The sequence below is a fragment of the Trichomycterus rosablanca genome, chromosome 16 (genome assembly GCF_030014385.1).
Source record: "Trichomycterus rosablanca isolate fTriRos1 chromosome 16, fTriRos1.hap1, whole genome shotgun sequence".
In the NCBI taxonomy this organism is placed as follows: Eukaryota; Metazoa; Chordata; class Actinopteri; order Siluriformes; family Trichomycteridae; genus Trichomycterus; species Trichomycterus rosablanca.
The window spans coordinates 29,407,616-29,434,106 of NC_086003.1; the positions used below are offsets into that span (position 1 = coordinate 29,407,616).

A 26,491-nucleotide genomic window follows, 5' to 3' on the forward strand; every position below is an offset into this window, starting at 1 on the left:
TAGAAGTCGTTTACCATGGCATTACCATTACCATATGCGATTCAGGCCCTTACTTAATGTTTCTGAATTTGTATTGTTTCAAAATTATTATGTTCAATTTCTCTTAAGCGCAGAGACACAAATTAATTTAGCAATTTTGCAATTATTTTAATTTAAGACAAGCAATTTCAAGCAGTTTGAATGCATACACACACTTAACTGAGCTATTTGATGTTCTTTTCATGCCTGACAATATGTCCAACAGTGAGCTCACTTTAAAGGCTAACTCACTCGCTGCAGCATATCCTTCAGATCTGAACATGAGCCTGGCAGATGAATTGATACAATACAAATCATTCATAACAGAAAAAGAAAAATGTCCTAGTAAAATGCTCAAAACCATGATCAATTTGAATTTACATCTACATCTACATAGCACTTGGACTTTTTTTGACTGTGCCTATCACAAATTGTGAAGGGGAGCGTTCATTCTCCAAACTGGCTCGTATTAAGAATGAACTCAGGATTAGGATGCGCCAAAACCGCCTGAACTCACTTCTGGCCATTGAATCAGATTTGGTCAGACAGCTTAATTTTGATGAATTAGTAGATGACTTTGCAAGAAAGAAGAGTAGAAAGAAACTTATATAAAATAGATTCTTGTGTTAGGGTTAGTTATTGACAGGTTGTTTAATGTATTAATTTATTTGTGTTTTTGGAGGGGGGGGGCGCTGGGGGTGGGGGGGTTAATCCGTCCTTGCCTCGACCCTGTGTTGTGCTTTCAGTGACCAAAAAAGGAGGAGAACACGTCTTATTTAACATCCGTATTTATGTGGAAAGATCCGCGGTTAAAAAAAACGAAGACGCGGTTCAGATCCGCCAGCTCAGCACGGTCGAGGAGCGCCAGCGTGAGCGGGGAAGGATTTACTCAGGACGTGGCTCCTCTTAGGATGTGAAATTCCATATCTGGCTGGTGTGGTGTGAGATGGAGGGTACAGGTGCTAGTCTACAGTTGGTATAAGCCGACAGATTGGTACAGACCCATTCGATTTCTATAAAACAGCAAAAGTGCCATGACTGGAATGAAACACCTCACGAGACATTGACGAGTGTGTAGTTCCCAACCGCTTCTTTTCACCTGCATGATGTGGTTCACACAAGAATCAGTTTCACGCACTGCTCTCTGTTATTCACCGTCCCTGTGCAGCACCTCGACCGGCCAGCAGCAGCACTGAGTCAATCGTGTCTGTGCAGGAGTCCGGCCGGCCGATATCAGCGATGAGATTCGAACTCGAGAGCTCGAAATCACAGCACTGGTGGGCTAGGGTGATTTTCCACTCTAGGGCGCCACCCAAGGACCCAATATTATAAAATAAATCGGTATTAGTGTGGACAGGGTCTGTGTTTCCATAAATAAAGTAGGAAAAATACTGAATGATGTTTTAAACTGTTTGTACGACAGTTTGCGTCTCTCCTGCCGTGTGCCGGATCACCCGCGGGGTCAGCGCTAGCAGCCGCGGACGCCGCGGGAAGCCCCGGAGAGGCCGTCGTGAACAAAGATGTCCGTCTGGCACGGCCGTCCCTCCCTCCGTAATGCGAAGCAGCTGCGGCTTCTCTTTGCGTGATACGCCGAGACTCCAATTAATGGGGAGGAGGACATGTTGACCTACAAAACAGAGGAGCACAACAAACCCCGTAACTACAAACAGCTTCGGCCTGACACAAAAAAAAGAGAACGCCCCTCTCCTCTCGGGGGGGCGAGTGAAAGAGGAGAAGAGATACGACCTCGACCCCTCCGTCTCTGCACAGCCTCCAGTAATCCACCTCCGTCTGTACGAGGTGTCGCTCCTGTCATCTTTTGGATTCCAACTCCGACAGTTGCTGCGTCCTCAGGTGCTGTAGTTACAGGCGCCCGAGTTTCCTCGTTTGGGACTGGACCCCAGATCTCAGATTCTAACAGAGCGCCGGATTACGGCAGCGTTTCAGCAAAACAACGTAGTTTATCCGTAATAAACAATAAAGTAAAAGGATATTAGTTACACAGATAAGGGGTCTGTCCGGGCGTGTCTAAATCCTTAGATCCCTTAAAATGCTCATACTTAGGTGCCTTAATTCTGAGTAATGATCTGACTGAATGACGAGGGAGCGCCCGACGCCTCCTCAGCACCGAAGATCAATCCCAGCATTCAGTGCGGCACGACTTTTCTCACCACCAACAGAGTTCTTTTCAATGTATAATAAACCGACGCACCACAAGACAGTTAATGACTGAATCAAATCAATCTGACGTGTAAAGTGAATCGATATTTACTTCAATCAGCAGAGGCCGCTGGCGCTTTTCACCTTGCCTGGTTGACGTCACTGGCGCTATACGCCTGGTTGCCAGATTCGTGGTTTAATTCAAAATAGTTTTGCATAGTTTGTACCTCGGAAATAAAAGCACATTCGTTATTTAGATGAATAAAAGATAAGCACAAATACAGGACTGAGTAGAGCATCTAAATAATCAGAATTATGAGCTTCATGTCTGATTAGAAGCTGATCAGGTAGGTAGTAGCAGAGCTGACCCTACATGTGTACCTGTGCAGTTGATGGATTGGGGTGACCTGTGCATCTCCGTCCCCAGATTGTTTTTAGGAGTTCCCTGTCTCAGCTCCTTTCCCGAGAACTGAGGCGTAGCAGACGGCCGGAGCAGCCTGTCATGTTGTGAGAACCAGTCCTCAGTTCTGTTCCTTTTCTGTCCACTTTCTCTGTTCTGTACTGCAGATGTTTTTGTGTCTGTTGTGTATTACTTTGTTTACATTATTTTGACCACCGCTTTTCCCTTTTTCTCCTGATCTTTAGCACGTCCAATTTTTACCCAATTGTGTTATGCTTCTTCTCTACTGGTGCTGACTCCCGCCCCGATTGTGGAGAGCGAGCTGACACACGCCCTCTCCGTCACGTGAGCAAAACCGACTGCATTTTTTCACCTGCATGAGGTGAGTTCATATGCGGATCAGCTTTGTGTACGGAGAGCCACATCCTGATCAGCATTATTCCTCATCGATCAGCCAGCAGAGGTCGTAATTCGCTCAGTTATGAGCTCCCTATCCGGCTCCCTACCCTGTGAACAACAACAAGCCAATCGTTGTTCGTGTAGCCGCCCAGCCCAGCCGGATGGCAGAGCTGAGTTTCGAACCGAAGCGTGTTTTACTGTGCCACCTGAGCGGCTTGTCAGGGGCTTTTAAGCCACAGTTTTGTTCTACATCCTACAATTGGGTGCATTTTCACTGGGGCGGGTTTGGGGCTTCACCTTCTAACAGATTCACACCCACTTACATCCCATTTCCATTTAGTAAATCTTTACTAAAGTATTTGGACACCTGACCATGAGCTTGTTGGACATGCCATTTCTGAATGACCTAGAACAGCAGGCAGAGTTGCCAGCTTCTGGGTTTTCCAGCCAAATTGGGCTTAATTCCAAATGGGTGAAAATTTAAAGGTTGCTGGGTATTGATTTCTGCCTGACCTGGCAACCCTGACAGCAGCTGCTTCTCTAAGAAGCTTCTCACAAGACTTGTCTGTGGGAATTTGTGCCTAGTTAATCAAAAGTTGACAGCTTTTTCCGGCTCATCCCAGAGATGTTGAGTGGGGCTGAGGTCAGGCCTTCCCTAAACTGTTCCTACAAAGTTGTAAGCATGTAATTTCCTTTATATCACTGATGTATTACACCTGTTAGCGACTGTTGTGGCTGAAACGCATGAATTCATTAATAAGAATGGGCGTCCCGATACTTTTGACCATGTAGCGTATAATCACCCCTGATCGGTCCTGATTATGTAATTGCTGATTAACCCTGATTAGCCGCTTCCCCGTGCTGGTGAAAGATCAGATAAACGTCGTATTTGAGTAAATGATCCGAGCGCTGATTGTAAGTGACACTTTGATCTGTAAGTGCCGATCGGAACATGTGTGGATATTAGCGACCCCCCTCAGAGGCAGCTCTCAACCCTGATGAGTCCAGACGAGCTGCTCTTTAGACCTCAATTACACCTTCAGGTCAGATTTAAACGCTCCCAGCTTGACGGTTCCTGTGGTGTTGCGAGCGCTCCTGAGGACTCGCTGGTATTTATGATGCGCTACTGGAGGATCGTCTCGGGTTTATCAGGCCACCAGGCTGCAGATCTGCAGGATGTACGAGCAGATAAAGTCTGTGTGAGCTGATAAAGCGTCGGTTTAACCCGGACATGTCGGATACTCTGCAGTCCGTCATATGTTATTGGATATTGTCAGATCGAGTCTGAAAGCTCCACGTGTATCTGTGTTTATCTGGATTCTCCTCCCTGTTTCACTTTTAAATTTGTGTTACAGCTCCAGCTTCTGAGAAACGGTGAGAATCAGAATCAGCTTCTCCCAGAATCTAAAACGCTTCTGGTTGAAAATAAAGCTTAACGTGGTTTAATGTAGTAAAAGAAGGAGACAGGAGCACTAAACTTCTCTTCATTATTACTGCTCATAAGTTCCTCCACTAATCACATTCCTCACTCGCTGTTTTACTACAGTAAGTCAAAATCGGTTTTGTCGCTTCTCATGTGAATGCGCCGGTGCTGAAGGGAATACAGTATTCCAACATCAAGCATCTCCAGCATTAAGAAGCGTCAGGAAACAATAAAGAAGTAAAACTAAAGTGCAGCTTTTATTGTATTTTTATTGATGTGTAACTGTTTGTTATTGTATTTCAGTGTGTTTATATTATATTTGTGTTATTTTCAGTGTTTAAGTGTCAAAAACAACCTCATTATTTTACATGAGACTAAAATATCTGCAGCTCCACGGGACCATGGACGCATTAACAGGTTTCCCAAACATCCTCATGGGCAAAAATACCTTGAAATTCAACGTCTTTAAAACTCAACACCACTCCCAGAACCGACTGACGTCCAGTTTTAAGAAACCACTGTATACTACTGTTGTCGAGTCCCCATCTCTGGTAGAAGCTTCCTGCTGCTGAAGATAAACTGTAGTTTCATGTTGCTAAGCTGTTTTTAAAGGTTTGTTATTTTATATTTAACAGCTATAAATAATAAACACGCTCATTTGTGTTTCTTTCCCTTTTCAAGGGTCACGTTTGTAAGTAATAATACCGTCTGCATTCGTCTCAGTAATGGTTCCAGTTGCCTCTCGGCTTGATAAATGAAGCCGTCCGGTCTGTAACCACAGACACGTTAATGTTCTCAGCGGCAATAATGGATCTCGTTTATTTACTATTGTTAGTAAGAATAAAAGCTGCGATCTCACCCCGTAGTGCCACTCCGGAGCTTTACAGAGGCGCTGCGGTTTCGCCGGCGTGTCTGTGGTGGGATTGTGAGCGTGCCTCCTCTAAACGGAGGTTAACGGGAGGATTCGGGAGGCCACAGGCAGCAACCCCCATCGACCACAGGTTACGGCCGGGGCGAATGGAAACAGCAGTGGAAACTAACCCCATTAACCACATGCCAGTCTTTATATAGCCGGGATGTGTGCCGCGGGATACGGGTGGTACGACTACGGACCTGCGTCGTCCTTCACGCGGCAGATTTGAGCGGTTAACGTTTTACTGAGGCTTTAATTCAATAAAAACTCCAGCAATTTTGATCTGCTCTGCATCTAGCACATCTGTAGTGTGTGTGGGCAAAATGCTAATAGCTCAAATAAAGATTATTAGAACTGTATTTTAATTCTCCACTTCCTCCAGAAACGTGCGCTCGCAAATTCATGCAAATTAAACTAATAATAAAAATATTTGCAGGTCTGGTTGTCGTATTTCCTAATAAATATTCTACATTCCTGATGTAAACATGGCAAAGCAGTTCCAGAACGACCGGGCGGAAGCTGTTGTGTATACCGTGCAGCGTGGTCCAGATGCAAGGCAGCAGGGCAGGAAAACTCTGGACCCTGGAGCCTCCGATCCCATCGCAGGTCAACCACAAACAAAAGTACCTTTAAAACATTTCTCATCGTGGGTGGATCAACATGTGTGCAACATGTGCCGACTGCTCTGTCATGTACACGTGAGCTTACAGACGGGCAATGACTGACTTGTTGCATTATTCAAAGAAATTACAGAAGAATCTTTTAGCGTTCTGGTCGAGGACGGCTAAGTTGGGGCTAAAACTTGCAACCTAGGACGAGGACGCCAATGCTTTTCTGCTGCACCGCTCAAGAACCACAATCACAAATTTCTACAGTTTATTGCACTGCTGCAAAATTAAACGGGGGGCGGCTCGGTGGGTAGCGCTGTCGCCTCACAACGAGAAGGTCCTGGGTTTGATTCGCAGGTGGAGTGATCTGAGGCCTTTCTGTGTGGAGTTGGCATGTTCTCTTTGTGTCAGTGCGGGTTTCCTCTGGGAGCTCCGTTTTCCTCCAACACATGCAGTCAGGATTACTGGAGAAGTCTTTTTAGGTATTAGTGTGTGTGTGTGTGTGTGTGTAAAATTATATGTGTGTGAATGTGTTCTACAATTACTGACTGTAGTCCATCTGTTTCTCTACATGCTTTTTTAACCTGCTTCCACCCTGTTTTTCAATGGTCAGGACCCCCACAGGACCACCACAGAGCAGGTATTATTTAGGTGGTGGATGATTCTCAGCACTGCAGTGACACTGACATGGTGGTGGTGTGTTAGTGTGTGTTGTGCTGGTATGAGTGGATCAGACACAGCAGCGCTGCTGGAGTTTTTAAACACCGTGTCAACTCACTGTCCACTCTATTAGACACTCCTACCTAGTCGGTCCACCTTGTAGATGTAAAGTCAGAGACGATCGCTCATCTATTGCTGCTGTTTGAGTCGGTCATCTTCTAGACCTTCATCAGTGGTCACAGGACGCTGCCCACGGGGCTCTGTTGGCTGGATATTTTTTTGGTTGGTGGACGATACTCGGTCCAGCAGTGACAGTGAGGTGTTTAAAAACTCCAGCAGCGCTGCTGTGTCTGATCCACTCATACCAGCACAACACACACTAACACACCACCACCATGTCAGTGTCACTGCAGTGCTGAGAATCATCCACCACCTAAATAATACCTGCTCTGTGGGGGTCCTGTGGAGGTCCTGACCATTAAAGAACAGGGTGAAAGGGGGCTAACAAAGCATGCAGAGAAACAGATAGACTACAGTCAGTAATTGTAGAATTACAAAGTGCTTCTATATATGTGTGTGTGTGTGTGTGTGTGTGTTATTTCATGTACAAAGATAAAGTCATCTTGCTAGAAAACGTTACTAGCATAAAGCGCTATATGTTGTAGGTGAACTTTGTTGGATGTGTGAACAAATTAAGATGAAGGACGATGATGATGATGATGATCAGGGTTTCTGTAGACGTCCTTTAGTCTATACTTTTATGAGCCTGACATCTTATTTAACACCTAAAGATTGTAGCAGTGACTCAACCCCAAACCCACCACACTGGAGACGACCAGACACTGGCAGTAATGAGGTGGCATGGCGCCCGGCCTCTTTCCAGCTATATATCCAGTTCCGTGTTTGCTCGGGCCCCCCAGGTTCCCTCCGTCTTTTGATGTTGGACCCTCCTCGGTTATTTAGCTCTTTTAAAGCGGCGTGTTAAGGACACCGGCTTTTAAGGCTCGCCGGCCAAGATAAACTCCGCTTGTATTGTGTACATGTGGTAAAAAGTGGCTCCCTTGTAAAACGCGGGTTAATGCCGGGGGCCCGCCGGGGGCCCGGCGGAGCGCGCTGAAGCACCGCTGAGTTCCCAGCTGGAGGGCTCTTATCAAGGACTAAATGAGTGGAGGTGAGAAAAGACAGAGCCGGGGAACGAGAGCAGGTCCACGTTTAAGGCCGGGGGGGTGAAGTAGGGGGGCGAGAGGCACCTCCTATAGCAGCCCTGCTTTTAAGCTTGTGATAGAGAAGCAGCTCTTTGATGAGTGAGGAAAAAGTTTCTCGCTTTGTACATCAAGGGTGTCGACTAACCTGAGCCTCAGCTCAAAGGGGCAAATAAATTCGGTCATTGTCTAATTGTGGCACACACTGAGACCAGCATGAGGGCAAGATGGCACCTTTAGGAAAAGCTTTGGTTTTACTACTATTTATTTATTTAGATAGATCCAAAGCGACTTAGAATAATGAATGAATACAGGTTAAGCAATTGAGTGTTAAGGACCTTGCTCAGGGGCCCAACTGTGGTGGTGGTGAGGCTTGAACCTGCAACCTTATGATTACATTCATCATCCAGTTTATCTCCCAGTGTAGTCATATCCAATTCCCCAATCATATTTTTTTCCTTTGCATTTCTAGGAAAGTGCCACTGCATGGCAGATGATGGACACTTAATCCACCCCGCCCTCCCCGTAGTAGGTATGGGTATTGACACCATCTAGAGGAAAAATGTTGTCCAAATATTTTTTGGCTGTTTTGGAACTTTGTCTCATCACTCTTGGTTGGTAGGTTGGTTGGGTAGTTGATTGGTTAGTAGACTGATTGCTTGGTTGGGTAGTTGATTGGTTGGTAGATTGATTGGTTGGGTAGTTGATTGGTTGCTTCAGGAGTTGGTTGGTTGGGTGATTGCTTGGGTAGTTGATTGGTTGTTTGGTAGGTTGGTTGGGTAGTTGCTTGGTTGGTTGGGTGATTGCTCGGGTAGTTGATTGGTTGGTTGGTGGGTTGGTTGGATGGGTAGTTGATTAGTTGGTTGGGTAGTTGCTTGGGTACTTGTTTGGTTGGTTGGGTAGTTGCTTGGGTAGTTGATTGGTGGGTTGGGTAGTTGATTGGTTAGTAGATTGATTGGTTGGTTGGGTAGTTGATTGGTTGTTTGGTAGGTTGGTTGGGTGATTGCTCGGGTAGTTGGTTAGTTGGTTTGTTGGTTGGGTACTTGTTTGGTTGGTTGGGTAGTTGCTTGGTTAGTTGTTTGGTTGGTTGGGTAGTTGATTGGTTGGTTGGGTAGTTGTTATGTTGGGTAGTTGTTTGGTTGGTTGGTAGGTTGGATAAATAGATAAATGAATGGATGGATGATGGAAAGGTAGTCAGGCTTGTCGAGTCTTTACTGTAAATAATGATTCAAATATAACACTCACTTATTTATTATTGTTATTATTATTATTATTATTGTTGTTGTTTTGATTATTTATTTTATTATTATTATTTTGATTATTATTATTATTATTATTATTATTATTATTATTATTATTATTTTGATTACGTTGATCACATCCTGAACACATCATATACAATAAAGTATAAATATATATATTGTCTATGTAATGTAAATCTCTGTCATTCTGAAGGTTTTGTGAGGAGCGTAAGGAGAAACTGTAATCATGGTTCATTCGTATCAGAAACACATGGTTGATTTTAAGAGCCAGTATCTTTCTAAAATATGGGTCGTACTCATGATCAGAGCCCCCCTCACCTCCCCCACCCCCCTGCACAGCACATTTTTTATATAAGATTACTCTCAGGGTTTCTGTACTGGTTACTTCTTTCACAATGTCACTGCAGTAGAAGGAATCCCACCCCGAGACCCCCCTCTGCCTCACCCTAATCGCAGGGGTAATCACTTACAGTTGGGTGTAAGGGAATAATGGATGCCACTCGACCCCCTCCCCCTTTCCTGCTAAATAGGTCCATGTAAAAAAGGTGGATGGGTGGGTGGATGGGTGGATGGATGGATGGCTGGGTGGGTGGGTGGGTGGATGGATGGGTGGGTGGGTGGGTGGGTGGGTGGATGGATGGATGGCTGGGTGGGTGGGTGGATGGATGGCTGGGTGGGTGGGTGGATGGATGGATGGATGGATGGATGGATTGTGTCGAGTTTCAGCTGAAAATGTGGACACGGGGGCCAGAACATGCTTATTACTCACACATGTTTAGGACATGTGTTTTACATTTTCTACATCAGAGCAGTGAAAAGTTATCTTGTTTTTACCACCACAATGTATCTACTCCTCCCTATGATAGAGATATAGAAATAATATATTAATTATAAATAAATAACAGCAGTAAATAAGGGGTTTATATTTAATACAACACAACAATGAAACTAAATATGTTAAATACATCTAATGACCTCACTATATGGCCATAAGTATACGGACCAAGGCTGTAATCACAATATATATACAGTATATTGGGGGGTATTCAGATATGCTCAAAGATACCCCCCATCCCCCCATATACTAATGTTAACCTATAAATGAACATGTTCCACAGCAGTGTTGTATAATGTTAGGATCCGTCAGTGTTCCTATCAGTTGTTGACATGGCAGGAATGTTTTAGAATGCCCCCCACCAATCCCAGTACATTTTGTCAATTCATGATTACGTCCTTTATGCTGACCCCTTGGCCATGAGCTTGTTGGACATCCCATCCTAAACCCATAGCATGGATGAACTGATAGACTGACAGATGGATGTATGGATTGATGGGTGGATGGGTGGATGGATGGATGGATGGATGGATTGATGGATGGATGGATGGACAGAAGGGTGGCTGGACAGACTGACTGACGGATGGATGGATGGACTGATGGATGAGTGAATGGATGGACTGATGGATGGATGGAAGGATGGATAGATGGACGGACTGATGGATAGATGGACAGACTGATGGAAGGATGGATGGATGGACAAACTGACTGACGGACGGATGGACAGACTGATGGATGAGTGAATGGATGGACTGATGTTGAGTGGATGGATGGATGGATGGATGGATGGACTGATGTTGATGTTGATGGATGGATGGATGGATGGATGGACTGATGTATGGACTGATGTTGACGAGTGGATGGATGGATGGATGGACGAAATGATGTTGATGGATGGATGGATGGATGGACGGACTGATGTATGGACTGATGTTGACGAGTGGATGGATGGATGGATGTATGGACGAAATGATGTTGATGGATGGATGGATGGATGTATGGACGAAATGATGTTGATGGATGGATGGATGGATGGACGGACTGATGTATGGACTGATGTTGACGAGTGGATGGATGGATGGATGTATGGACGAAATGATGTTGATGGATGGATGGATGGATGGACGGACGAACAGATAGACAAATTGAGTGATTGATGACCAGAGCTCTGAATGCTCTAGGACGAGCCATGCTTCTCATGTCTGTATGACACTTTTCATCCTGAGGACTGATCTGCATACAGCGTCGTTCAGACGTTCATGGACTCGCTCTCTGTGGGATGTTTAACCGTCGATTCCTCTCCATTAGTGCACGACGTGTCATCACCACACTCATCACGTTCCTCATTACGGTTTCTCTTTCCTTAATAAAAGGAACACGTGATGACAAGCAGAAGAAGGAACGCCAGACCTCCAACCTGCTGCCTTTGATTTGGGAGCTCACCTCCTGCTCCATACAGTAAGTCATGATCATAGCGAGATGTATATGTCTCCGAAAACATTTCAGGACGATCTTGTCCTGAGAGGAACCAGATGTGGTGGTGGAACAGAGCGGGATTTGGGGATGGCGCTCGTCTGCGAGCAGGTGATAAAAAGGAAACATCATGTCAGGCCCAGATGTCCAAGCTGGTGTTTAGTAATGACGCCATGTGGCCTTGAAGAGGAGCACTCTGGGAACTAGCAGTGCTTTAAACGCCCGCTGGCTTACTCCCAGTGTTTATCTGTCCTATACACGCAAACACACACACACACACACACACACACACACACATGCTGGGTCACACTCGCTTTGTAGGGAATCATTGCTGAAATATGTCACATGTTTGTCCACAATAAACTGAACACAGATATTTATTACTTTTATTAATTAAAAAGTGAATGATTATAAGCTCTTCATGTCCAAAAGTATCTGGACACCCATAATCAACTGGTTTGTCTAGTTCTGCAAAATCCAATCCTAATACAAGGGTTCCGCATTTTTCCGCAAAGTTTCCGCATTTTCTTTAACTCTATTTATTTAGAATTTCAAAAACAAACTCCATCACTTTTCTACATCGTCGCCTTCTGATGTATTTTTCCAGCGTCGTACACACTTTTTAAAACGTTATCAGTTGAGCTCGTAGCCACTGATGTGCCACTGCTTTCACATCATCATCACATGAAAATCTTCTTCTCCTTAAAGCTTTTTTAAGCGTCCAAAAAGGTCCTCATCTGCTTTCACACGTATATGAACTTGAGTGATTCCCATTCTTAATCCACAGGGTTTAATATGATGTCGCCACCCTTACAGCTATAACAGCTTCAACTCTTCTGGGAAGGCTTTCCACAAGGTTTAGGAGTGTGTTTATGGAAATTTTTTACCATTCTTCCAGAAGCGCATTTGTGAGGTCAGATACTGATGTTGGACGAGAAGGTCTGGCTCACAGTCTCCGCTCTAATTCATCCCAAAGGTGTTCTATCTATCGGGTTGAGGTCAGGACTCTGTGCAGGCCAGTCAAGTTCTTCCACACCAAACTGGCTCATCCACGTCTTTATGGAGCTTGTGCTCTGTGCACTGGTGCACAGTCATGTTGGAACAGGAAGGGGCCATCCCCAAACTGTTCCCATAAAGTTGGGAACATGAAATTGTCCAAAATCTCTCGGTATGCTGAAGCATTAAGAGTTCCTTTCACTGGAACTAAGGGGCCGAGCCCGACTCCTGAAAAACACCCCCACACCATAATGCCCCCTCCACCACACTTTACACTCGGCACAATACAGTCAGACGAGTACAACCGCCAAACCTGCTGAAATGTTTACAATTTTGAGGTTTTCATGTTTACTCCCTCCACGTCTTTTCACAGACACAACCGAGAGCTCAGGAATAAAATAAAAATAAAATCCTGGACCATGAAGCTGCTCCAACACTACCTGCCATCCCACCGTGCCCCCTCAGCAGTGTTAAGTGTGAAGGTCAGTAAGTAACTTATGTTTTACACTTTAAACGTTTGTGTAAATGAGATAACAGGAATGTTTGGGTTTTTTTAAACGTACATTGTTTAATATTTTAGAATTCAGGCCGATATGATATAAAGTCAGAGCTGTCCGTGGTTCTGAAGCGCTGTATTTCACCCACTCCTAATTCTTCTGTAACACAAATCCAAGTGAATTAGTTCTGTCATTCTGATTGAAGGAAACGTAATATAGCAAGTGTTAAACTAAAGCTGAACAAATTATTAAAATTGTTTACGAAAGGTGCTCAGGTGGCACAGCGAGGGACGGATGGATGGATGAGTGGATGGACGAACTGACGAATGGATGGATAGACGGATGGATGGATGGATGGATGGACGAACTGACGAATGGATGGATAGACGGATGGATGGATGGACGGATGGATAGACGGACTGATGGATGGATGGATGGATGGATGGCTGGACAGATAGATGGATGGAAGGACAAATGGATAGACGAACTGATAGATGGATATATGGATGGATAGACAAACTGATGGATGAGTGGATGGACAGACTGATGGATAGACGGATGGATGGACGTACGGATGGACGGACTGATGGACGGACTGATGGACATATGGATGGACAGACTGATGGATGAATGGATGGATGAGTGGATGGGTGGACTGATGGATGAGTGGATGGACGGACTGATGGATGAGTGGATGGATAGACGGCTGGATGGACGGATGGATGGACGGACTGATGGACAGATGGATGGACAGACTGATGGATGGATGAGTGGATGGATGGACTGATGGATGAGTGGATGAAGGGCCTAATGGATGGATGGATGGAAAAATGGATGGATGGACTGACTGATGGATGAGTGGATGGACGGACTGATGGATGAGTCAAGTCAAGTCAAGTCAACTTTATTTATATAGCGCTTTTTACAATATACATTGTCTCAAAGCAACTTTACAAAATCCAGGACCAACAGATACAAAAACCCCTGTTGAGCAAGCCGAGGGCGACTGTGGCAAGGAAAAACTCCCTGAAAATTACAGGAAGAAACCTTGAGAGGAACCAGACTCAGCAGGGCCCATCCTTCTTGGGTGGCCTGGAGGATACTTTAAATAAATACACGATTTACACAAATCATACAAACACAGAATTAAATGATCTAAAAGTCATAACTGGTAATAAATAGATAAATAAACAATTAAATAATAATAGAGTTGTTATCCGCTCTAGTCTTCAATAAAGTCTATAGTGATTTCTTGTCGTTGCAATTACTCCAGACCCGTCACATCTGACAGGAGCAGCATCGTTGTCCCGGCAGTCTCGACTTTAATCCTTAACCTCGGCGGGTAAACAGGTTTCCATCAGAATGCCCTCGGGGTAAAACAACAGAGAATGTAGTTAATAATGTACAATGCTAGTTGATGAACAGTTTTACAGAGAGTTTTAGACTCCGGCAGCCCTAATTATTACAGCATAACTAAAAGGGAGAGCGAGCAGGCAACAAGGTCATGAAGGCTTTCACAGGACATCAGCGCCCATCTCCCCACCGTCATCAAACCTGAGTGATCGGACAAGAGAGGCAGAACGACAGCAACCCAACATCCCTGATCACCACAAGTTTCTATGACCAAGAACCCCCAAGCTCTGGGCCTTTGTCTATATTAATCAAAAGCCTGAGAAAATAAATATGTTTTCAGTCTAGACTTAAACATTGAGACTGTGTCCGAATCCCGAATAGAGGCAGGAAGATTATTCCAAAGTTGTGGAGCTTTGTAAGAAAATGCTCTTCCACCAGCCGTGATCTTTTTAATTTTAGGAACTATAAGTAACCCTGCATCTTGTGAACGAAGTGGACGTGCTGGGCTGTAGTGATTAATAAGTTCACTCAGATACTGTGGAGCCAGACCATGTAGCGCTTTATAAGTTAGTAAAAGTATTTTGTAATCAATGCGAAATTTAACTGGCAGCCAGTGTAGAGATGATAGAACAGGAGTAATATGGTCAAATTTTTTAAAACTAGTTCTGAGTGGATGGACGGACTGATGGATGGATGAGTGGATGGATGAATTCATGGAAGGAAAAACAAGTAGATAAATAAATTAGATAGAAAATGGTACAGATGAGTGGATTGAGATGGATGGGTAGATAAATGGGAAATAGCTAGATTAAATAAATGGATGGATGGCGGGACTGATGAATGAGTGGATGGACTGATGGATGGATGGATGGATGGATGGACTGATGGATGAATGGACTGATGTTGATGAGTGGATGGATGGACTGATGGATGAGTGGATGGATGGATGGACGGACTGATATTGATGAGTGGATGGATAAATGGACGATAAATTACTCTAGCCTATTACTGCTGGGATCCAGGATCCAGGGTTCGAATCCTCAGTGGTGCTGTTGGCCGGTCGGGCGTCTACATACAGACATGATTGGCTATGGATTGGCTTCCTTGATTACAGTAGAGCCAAGAACATGAAAATGAAATAAAACCTGTTTCTGCACACGAGAGACCGAATTACTCCATAAACCACACTGAGAGAACATGATGATCACAATACCATCGTGTGTTATCATGTTGTGCTATTAAGACACAAAACAGATCAAATTTAATCTAAAGAGCCTTTAATGAAGCTCAGTCGTGGTTGTGTAAACATCGTTATCAGTGACGAGTTACTTATGTGGTGCACAGACACAATAAACACCGAGTTTATTACCCAGCAAGCCTGCAGATGTTGCACAAACTACAGTAATAACTTCATACCAACATCATTAACTGACTGAAGTGTTCTGGAGAGAGCCAGCGAAGCAGCTGAGCTATACAGCGCGTAAGTTTGATGTAGGTCCTCAGTAATATGAGCAGAACAGAACGACCCGCCTGTCTGTGTTTTATAGTCTCATCAAATAAAGGATCTGGAATTTCTAATGAAAATCAGCTTTTATTTCTGGCATCAGTTTGATTCTTTTCTATGTTGGAATCAATATATGTTTCAAGCATCGTGTATGTTAACACCTCGAACTCCTCATGATTTATTTCTATTTTACTTTTATTTTACTATCGCAGTCAATTTATCTTCCGCTGGAGGAGGGTAAATCGCTGCTCACGCCTCCTCCGACCCGCTTGCAGCCCTTAGCGGAACTCTTTTCCACCCATTCATTCTGCACCGGCGCCTGTCTATCTGCTAATCAGGGTCCTTACACAGCGTTTGAAGACCCCACCCACATAGTCCGGTCATCCCACCCTAGCAGAAACGTGTCTGCTGCAGGCACTGCCAATTATGCCCGCTAGATGGCGCCCCGCTGACCGGTGGCAACGCCGAGTTTCGAACCGAGGAGTTAAGAATCTCGGCACTGGTGTGCTAGCGGAATATCCCGCTGCGCCACCTGGGTGCCATAAACAAATTTATTAAAAATGAATTGTCATGGACAATTGTCATTGTGTGGGTGGTGCAGTGGTAAATCATGCTAGCCCACCAGTGCTAAGATCTGGAGCTCTCAAGTTCAAATCTCAGCTCTGCTATCAGCCAACCGGGTGCCTGCCTATACAGACACATAATTTGGCTGTGTGTCTGTAGGGGGAGGGAGAATGGCTGAAATAGGATTTCTTAGCTCTGGTCTGCATGAGGGCCCGGTTGACCATGCCACTAGCAGGAAAAAAGAAGTGATTGGTGGCTACAGGCATATCAGAGGGGGTGCATTACGGCCTCGGCCCTCCTCGACTGAAGAAGGAGAGATAAGCTCAAACTGGACATGACTGGATTGGGTGACAAAAGTGGGGAAACCAGTAAAGAATCCTAATCTGTGATTATCAAACACACACACAACCACCCTCAAACTTCTAAACAAAAGAGAGTATTGTGCATAAACATCTCAAAATAAGATCACTGTTGGATCAGCACTGTTATTCAGCTTAGTGATTTACTGTCCAATCATCTGAATGTCATCTCAATAAACAATAACTGTATGAGCAGCTTGTTTGTTTACACTTCTCAAATTTTACTGCTTGCGTGGGGCAGCTTAATACTTGAGGGTAAAGGTGGCTGAATCAACCCTGCCATTGGGAGATACACTCGTCAGTGCGCTCTCAGTGCAGGCTTCAGGCCCAGATAATAATAGAGGGCTGTGTCAAAGAAAAGTCTGATATGTTAAAACGTCACAGTGACTAAAGGCGAGGTTTGAACCCAGATGACAAGGACTCATGGGATCCTACCTGCTACACCACCGGCATGTGTGTAATTTAGTTTAATAATAATGTAATTTAATAATCACTGGTTTTGGTTTTAAGAACTTTGGGAGTCTTATTCCTTTTGGGTTTTGTTACCAGTTAGCCTGGTTTTCTCTAACAACCCCCAAAACATGCAGAAGGTGAATTGGCTTTTTTAATTTGCACTTAAATGTGAACACGTGAGTGAATATTGACTTAAATTATTTTAAATAAATAATGGATTTGATTTATATGAACGTTTTGTATGAAGTTGAATGAGTACCCTGCGTACCTTGAGCAGTTTATTTACCACATATTTTCCTTAATGAACTCTTAATCAGGTCGTTATTTATTCTTTAACACCTTCGCTAAAACGTCCAGCCTGATAGGAGTAAATTCAGAGAAATCCTCTGTTCTCGTGAAAGGTTGGCATCGCTCGGCGTTGGCAGCCTTGGCGTCTCTCACTCACTCGAGCTGAATTGATAAACACATGCCTCATCTCAGCCAAAGCCAAGGCAAATGTTTGACACACCTGCTGAACAGAAACTGGAAACCTCCAGAGGATCATCACAGATCCAAAACCTCAGTCTGAACTGGCTCTGAAACATCTCACTATATTTAGCCTTGTTGCTCTTTGGATTTTCGCTGACACGCTCGAGCCCGGACGCTCTGCAGAGACGCGGAGCGAGCGCGTTGTACGCCAATCTTACTGGAACTTTGGGTTCTTCTGGCTCAACGTCACCGTGTCTCCATCCAAAAATACCGGGCTATTAAAAATCCGCCCCTGTGCACCGGCGCTCCCGGAGCAACCTCTCCGGAATGAAATATTCACAGCTGCTCCTGTGGTTTGGTCAACAAGCCGCAGATCGCTCATGGGAGAGGGCTGAGCTGTGAAGCGGAGAAGCCAGTAATATATATGTTTCAGTTTAGATAAACAGAAGGGAATTCCTCCGGGCTCGGCCGCTGAATATGTATAATGCAGCTCAATGTGTCGCTCTTACTCGGATGAAGGCGCTTTATACGCAACAAGCTTAAAAAAATTATCTGAGGACGCGTAGCCAAAAGCAAAAATCTAAGAAAATGCACCGTTTTTCTTGCAAAGAGTAGAATTTTTATTCTGTCTGTGGAATTAAGCAGCCAATGCAGTAATTCTTCCTTGAGATAGATAGATAGATAGATAGATAGATAGATAGATAGATAGATAGATAGATAGATAGATAGATAGATAGATAGAAAGTATTGCAGTACAATGTTGGTAGGTAATAAATCTATATGCAATATGTAATACAAAAGAAAAATGACAAAAGTGTCTTGGCATTAAATGTCCAGAGATGTGCAATGACATAAATAGAGTGACAGATCATGCATCATGAGTCTGTCCTAATAGTCCTGATATTTACTCAGTGAGCAATGATGTCCCGGCACAGTGGGGATGAGTTATACAGTGAGATCGCTGTTGGTACGAACGATCTCCTGTAATGTTTCTTCTTACAGCGGAGCTGGATGAGTCTGTTACTGAAGGTGCTCCGCTGTCTGACTAGGAGGTCATGGAGGGGATGTGATGGATTGTCCAGTATGAAAATGAGTTTGTTTAAAGACCTCCTTTTGACCACCAACTCAAAGCCTTCCAGTGAGCAGCCCAAGACGGAGCCAGCCTTTTTGATCAGTTTATTAAGTTTTTTTTGCATCTCCAGCTCCCGCCAGTTCAATATTCTGATGCTAGACATGTAGGTGTTTATATCAGAAACAACAGGAGGTTTCATCTCTTCAGGTTTTTCATCTCTTGTTTTCTCAGGCATAAAGTACACATGCTTTCATCCAACTGTTTTTTGAGCAAGTTCTCTATATACAGATGGGGCCAAAATGTAAACACACTTCAATAAAAGAAAAACATATATACAAGTTGTAATACTAAATTCATTCAGACATCAGGGGGTGAATATAAGTCACCTTTGACTGTGATCAAAGTGGATACCATAGATGTCCACATACTTCTGATTACGGTGAATTTCTGCTTGATTGCTGTTGGCCAAAGTGTCCGGTGGAACGGCTGTGCCATTTTAATTTCTTACCAAAGGGTCCAAGGGTGTTAAATCAGGAGAATTAGGAGGTATCATCTATTAAAGTGTGTAGTTTTTCTTGGCCGCTCTGTATTTTTACATTAATTCTGTAAATGTGGTAAGAACAATACTGACCAGTAGACATTGAAAAGTATGTCTTTAATGGTGCCCAGGTGGTGCAGCGGGCTTTTCCGCTGGCACTGGTGTGCTAGCGGAATAGCCCGCTGCACCACCTGGGCACCATTAAAGACATACTTTTCAATGTCTACTGAATGTTGTTCACAGAAAGAAATAACTGGCTGGCATCAAAAAACTAAACCAGACTGAGCAACCCAGTGTCACTATTTTAGAGAAAAGAAGGTTTGCCAACTAAGGAGCTGGCAAGTCTAAGAGGGAGAAACCTTGATATATAGAAAACGTCCACCTGGAGCCAGTTATTTCAGTTTCTCTTGATTGGCAATCGTTTAGTCTATGAAACATTTGACTTGTAAGTAGCTGTTAGTATTGTAGGCCACTGATAAATGTGGTAGAACCTGTAAGCCAGATGAAGTCTGTCTAAGGGTCTCATGTATTTCCTGACATTCCTACTCTATATGGTTCAGGGTTTAATAAACTCATAAATGATAAATGATGTTGAAGATCATGTAAAACACGCCGTAAAAGCCTGTATATACAGAATATGATCTGGAATGTTTTTGTTATGTACTCAAGCCAGAGCAGAACATAACAAACTGATGAGCTATGCATGGACGTCTCCGGTTTAATGAGTTCATACGCACGGCGCGCTGAATCCATTTCGCACTAATCCAACATTAAAGTCGGTTTATGGAAAAGTGAGCAGTACATGTAAACAAGCGCACGGTCGCTGTCCGATCTTAAAAGCTTTGAAAGGTCGTGAGTCAAACGTGGCTCGTGAACATCGTCGTTTCTTCGATGCTCGCGCTGATGCAAACTCGAGAACCCTGACCATGCCGGTTATGATTTAAAGTCAGCCGCCAGTCAGCATAATTAAGCATAACTTCTCATCGTGATCGGGGAAATGAGGCGTGATTGACAACGTGTGATCCGGTGGGGAACATGCCCCCTCTGCATCTCGCCCTCTGTTATAAAGCTAACTGCAGGCTGCGGTCTGGTGGTTACGGGAAGGGAACGAACATTACATCAGAGATAATTAGAATCAGCTCATGAATGGGTAACTAATATTTACATTATCCTACATGCCCTGTGCTGGTCGTCGGCTCTTTGAAGAGGTAGGGTGGGAGGCGTAATTAGTAGATGAGACCAGAGAGTAAACACATGGTTATGATCAGCAGAGGTGTACAGCACAGACACTACATGTCTGGAAATGGACAAAAGAACCGAAAATAACAGAGACAAAATAGAAAACAGACTGTGATGGTGTTTTGCACAAAAAGATAAAAAGACTTTATTTGAACGTGACCTACATAAGGCCTTTATAACACATTTGTAAGCGTTGCATAAATAACACATAGAAATGCTGGAGGAATTATGCAAAAACAAGGTTCTGAGTGTCATGGTATACATTTAGTTCCTTGATCAGGGCTGCTGGGGATCCAGAATTACCTGGAAACACCGGGTGCAAGAAGGAAATACATCCTGGATTGAGTGCAAACCCATTGGCATCATATCATCAGGTGCAATTTAGAGTCAATTAAGAGTTATTTAGCCAATCCACCTTCTCCATGTTTTTGCGAGGTAGAAAAACAGCCCTTATGTTGCTGTGTAGTACCCACTCTACCAGCTGCAAAACGGGGGGGCAACACAATATTAGGAAGGTGGTCATAATGTTATGTCTGATCGGGGTAAGAAAGTATGAAGAAGACAAAAATGATGAAAACAGAAAAGACAACTAACTTTACCACAGATGAAGATGATCTTGGGGTGCTGGGCAGCTTTAGCCTACTTGGATTAATTATTATTAGCAAAGGTTCCGGCAGTCAGGAAATTAGACACAGACTGGCACTTGGCAGAAGAAGACTAAAGAAGATCTTCAGATGTAAAGATCAGAGTTGTCCAGACTATACTGGATGAGAGGAACTGATGCCTTTCAACTTTGTTGCTGTTAAAGACGTTTGAAAGTAATTTGGATGGCAAAGAAGACAAACAAATAGATTCTAGACCAAATCACGTCAAACCTTTCATTAACAGTTCACATAACCAAACAGAAGCTCTTTTATTTTGGACACAATATGAGAAAGAGACAATTCAGTTGAAAATACAATCATGCCTGGAAGAGTTGAAGGTAAAAGAGGAGGAAGATGGCCAGCAATAAGATAGATGGATACAAGTAGAGGAACAATAAGCAAACCACGAAGATCCAAACAAAAAACAGGATGTTCTGGAGAAACACTATCCACATGGTTGTCAGGAGGCTTAGTGATGATAGTAAGCATTTAAGGCCTGTGTGCAAAGATGTGTAACTTAGTGTAAGAAGCACAAAACCAGGATTCCTCAGCAAAAAGAAAACAAGATATAATGAGGAAACCTTTATCATATGTCTTACATCTCAGCAATCATAAAATAATATTAAAATAATAATGTTTGCTGTCAGCTGTTTGGTGGAAAATGGTTTCTGCCATTTAGGACTTATGTAAGACCATGTCAAGAAGCACTAAACCTGTTTACACTGATGAGGCATAACATTATGACCACTTTCCTAATATTGTGTTGGTCCCCCTGCAACTGTGATGCTCTGTGTACTCTGACACCTTTCTATCAGAACCAGCGTGAACTTCTTCAGCAGTTTGATATGAATATATTGTTGTGTGTTTACGTTATTTTGTCCACAAAGGTGGTTAGTTGTACACTTTGTATACTGTACTTGTGTACTTGTATACTCTTTTTTTTCAAACAGTGATATGTCATAGTCAGAATGTTATAACAATTGTTTATGGAGTAACAACATTTATTGGAAATTTCTGGAAATTTACTCAGTGGAGTTCCTGGAAATGTCCTCAGTGGAAACCAGCGGCGGCTCCTGCCAAATCTCTCAGGAAGGGGCAATTGTTGCGATGATGGCCAAGGTGACCCGTTCAATGGGTAAATTAAAGCTTAAATAATTAACATCTTAAGTCATCTGTCAGTTTGCCCTCACAAATAACTTTGAACATGGAGAGAGAGCAGCTTTACCATTAATCATAAAATAAAGTAAAGCCTTATTCACCCTAACAATTTCATCAGATTTTATTTTAGGTGCAGCAGATCCAGAATAAAGTTTGGCATCGGGGCTCATGTGCAATGAATAAAGAAGTACAATTAAACAGTTGGGGAGATACAATACAAAAATGTGCATGATCGTTCATCATTGATATTAATATCGGGGCTGCCTTATAGTTTACCCAGTAGCGCCACCCGAAGAACGAAGAGCCATTTTTTTGAACGGCTCTTTATAAGATCCGACTCCCTTCAAGGAGCCATAATTCCCATCACTAGCTCCAATTATCGCTACACCAGGTTACGTGTGTGTGACGCAAGGTGTGTCGCTTGATCGCCCTAATGAACGAGCCGCCCCTGGTGGAAACCCAGCTTGAGCCGCCGTCACAAAGTAAGACACGGATGCTGCAGTAAGGAGAAATATATTTATTTATTTATTTATTCATGTTTAACCGATAGAATAGCTTTAAAAAGAAGAGCATAACTGATAAAAAATGTCCATTCCATATTTTTTGTTTTTGCTTCCCTTTAAATATTACATAAAATAAATAATTTATTAAAAAAGCAGTCAGATAAAGAATGGAGCTATCAAATACAGTGGCTTTGCATGTTAATAATCATTTAATAGACTTGTTTATGCTATGCTGCCAGCTGGGCAAAGTCCTCCGTGGAGCATATAACATTGTTCCTCTGTCGTGTCCCGTCACTCTGCACCTGGAACAAGTGCTTCCCATAACTGTTTGCGTAACCGGCGGTCCACTGAATCCGGTTGGAAAGTCTTGCATGAGTTAGTACAGCATAAATAACTGCATTCAAATGTCACACACAAGCATTAAACTCTGCAGAAGTTTATTCAGGGAGGGTATGTCCATGCCTCTCCTCCCTTTTGGTCCGTGGAAGGAATTGGCGTCTTGTGTTTTCTCCGGTGCCAATAATTTAACAAACGTGTGACGTTATTACGATTGAATTCAGAGAGTTCCTGTACATAGTGCTGTGATGTCCTTATTATCCTCAGTGCAGTGAGTGGTTCCTGTGTACAGGCTGAGCTATGGAATGGGAATAGGCAGAAAGTGTGTGGCAGTGTTTTTTCTCCGAGTCTTTTTGGCCCTCATTGGTTTGCCGTTGGCACTCAGGCCTACAAACATGGGCTTTTTTTTGTTCCTCCATTTGGCCGAGGCGTACGTGTTGTACCGGTTTTCCTCGATCCTTTCTATCAGCTGGCAGTCGTCGCCAAACTCCTTCTGCAAGACAGAAACAAAATGCCAGAGGTCAGATCAGACATTTTAGCACTGGCATTGTCACTATGCCAAATTTTGTTATGTGTTTAGTTCTTTCTTCTTTGACTTGTCCAGTTTAGACTATAAAAATGTTTAACCTTCGTTTTACATGACACTCTGGAAATGTAAGACCAACATGTGCTTCCTCCAAGGCATATTAAGCCAGCCACCACTTCTTTATGAGCTTCAGCTTATGCAATGTCACTGGACACTTGGAAAGGCACTTGGAAAGGACTCTAACTACCCTCAATTATAAACATGAACTCACAGACACCCAAGATTGGGAGTAACATTACAGACAAACCCCTCAAAAGCCATCTCTTAACTGTAACTGCTCTCAAATAAAAAGCATGATTAATCTGCTGTAATTTCTCTTCAAGTCTGGCTCAGTTTATTTGGGATTAAAACGTAAAAACATTAACAATATTAGTAAGTGATAGTCTACTATAACTCGTATACTCACTCACTGTCTTAACCGCTTATCCAATCAGGGTCTACCCTGGACGGGGCGCCAGTCCATCGCAGGGCAGACACAAATACATACACACACCTATTCTCCTATAGGGCAATTCAGTGCCTCCAATTAACCTGACTGCATGTTTTTGGACTGTGGGAGGAAACCGGATCTCCCGGAGGAAACCCACACAGACACGGGGAGAACATGCAAACTCCACACAGAAAGGACCTGAACTGCCCCGCCTGGGGATCGAACCCAGGACCTTCTTGCTGTGAGGCGACATAACTCGTAAAGTGGAAAGAAATTATAACGTCTTCCTAAACTAAACTAAAGACAAACACTTGGTGTCTAACGTGCCATTTCTGTTTTAGAATAAATAATACAATAATGTAAGATAAAATATTCTTTTATGTTTATTTCAGGTCACATTTGTAATTGATAAAAGCATGAATGGAGGAGGGTGGTGCCAGCGGGAGTGAGGAACAAAGGCTAAGTTATGAATTGTGTTGTTAGACAGCTGAATGGAACAGAGCTACACGGATGGCGCTGTATTTCGGGAAAGGCTACCGTGTAGGGAACAGGGGCTTCTCAGCTTACTCTCGCTAAGATGACAGAACTCTTTTGGCAAAGCTGACTTTTGCTAGGGGATTATTTACAAGCAATGGTGTGGAACTGTCCGTTAAAAGGACCTGAGGCTTTTTAAAGGCCTATAGACATGAGAAATAGAGCAGGGTTTCAGGAAACATCAAAGAAACGGAGCACTCACTGATCTTTTACAGTGCAGCTAAGTTCAAACTGTCCAAACCCGCTCATACTAAACACAGCCGTCCAGGTAAACATCGTCTGATTAGTACTGCTATGTAGAATCTAAACTGCAGGGATTATACATGTAATATAACTTTACTTATTTATTGTGCTGAATTATTTTAGTAATTCACATGTTAATGTATTATTGTATATATGTCCTCTAGGGATAGCTAAATTTAGATAGGCAGTACATTAGAGGCAGGGACGCTACTAGGGATTGTAGGACCAAAGAAAGAAGATCACATTGGGCCCCACCACCCCAGGCCATGCCAACTCTGAAAATATAACACTGCGCAGACCTGCACGCAACGTTTGGCATACAGTGGATGGAAGACTGCAAGATGCTCTTCAAGAAACGTGCTAAACCCATCTTTTACAGTTTTAATGTAATTTTAATGGTAAGAAAAATTATGGGATGGTAAATTCACTCATGTAGTTTCATTTAATTCCATTCCATTTTTGGTAATCAGATTTTCTTTAAAATGAGACATGTTGGCCCACTCCTTGCATCTAGCAAGTACCATTCATGACTGGTTTGAAGGTGGATTGAACCATTAAAATAAATATCAATAGAAGTGGGGCTTTCTAGATGTTTACTGTTTGCTAGAATCCACCATGATAAAAATAATTGTTGTTTGAAATTAAATGTATTAATAATAATAGTTTAGTAATATAAGACAAAAAAAACCCAATGTTTTAATAATTTTAGGGCCCCTGTCAGTCACATACGGTGCCCCTGGGTAGAGGTACTGTTAATGTTAGCTCATTATCTGGCTGTATTTAAAGAAACCATAAAATAAAATTTATACCAAAGTTAATGTGTAATCTTATATATTTTGTAGTAAAACGGTTCAGCATTTTCTCATCATTTTAGCTTGGGGTAGAGTAAAACAGGATATGATGTTATTAAATAATATTCATTTGCATTGTGATCTCATGGGACAGGCTAACTCAGCTATACAATTTCCTTTTTCATTTACCAAAACCCTGTTTGCTCAAGGCCCCTGAAATAATCCCCACCTTTTCTTACTTACTATGAGTCCCTGGTTGACGTAGACAAGAATCAGATTGATAGAAGTTTGAAAATGGTTTGTATATATATAAAAAAAATAGAACTTACCGCTCCATACACCACGCCTTTTTTATTAATTGCAAGAAAGTAGTTGCTGTCGAGGCCCCTGATTGCCACAATCCCAACTTCCACCGATTTGATTTCGAGTATACCTACAAAACAGAAATGAAATAAGAAACGTCATTGGTGTAATTCGCATCTTTACTTAATAATAAAATCACAGATATGACAAATGTGACTCTAAGAATGCGCATTTATGATAAGGATTTTGTGTCGACCCCTAGCTGCCTGCTTCATCGTTGTGTTTTGCCCAGTTGGAATCGAATGAAGACAAAGGCTGCGTCTGCAATCACATACTTAAACAGTACGTACTGTACTAAATTGGAGGTAAAGCAGTACGCTCTTTCAGTACGCAAGTGTGCAGTATGCACGCAACCTCAGATGTACTACGTCCGCCATTTTACCAACGTCACATGATGCATTTACATTTTCGGCATTTAGCAGACGCTCTTATTCAGAGCGACTTACAGAAGTACTTCCATAGTAGACATTACCTTACACTAGTTTAAGTAGTCAACAGTCCAAGAAT

The 26,491-nt window shown here is 43.1% G+C and overlaps 1 protein-coding gene across 1 annotated transcript in view; it reads right to left on the bottom strand.

Moving 5' to 3' along the window:
- Positions 1–23,335: 23,335 nt before the first annotated feature.
- The window catches only part of fgf10a (fibroblast growth factor 10a), a 30,489-nt gene continuing 27,333 nt past the window's right edge, over positions 23,336–26,491 (bottom strand). The window contains exons 2-3 of the mRNA XM_063011780.1: positions 25,951–26,054; positions 23,336–23,530 (exon numbers count right to left, since the gene is read on the bottom strand). Coding sequence (XP_062867850.1) covers positions 23,336–23,530; positions 25,951–26,054 — 299 coding nt within the window. The remainder of the gene's footprint in view (positions 23,531–25,950; positions 26,055–26,491) is intronic.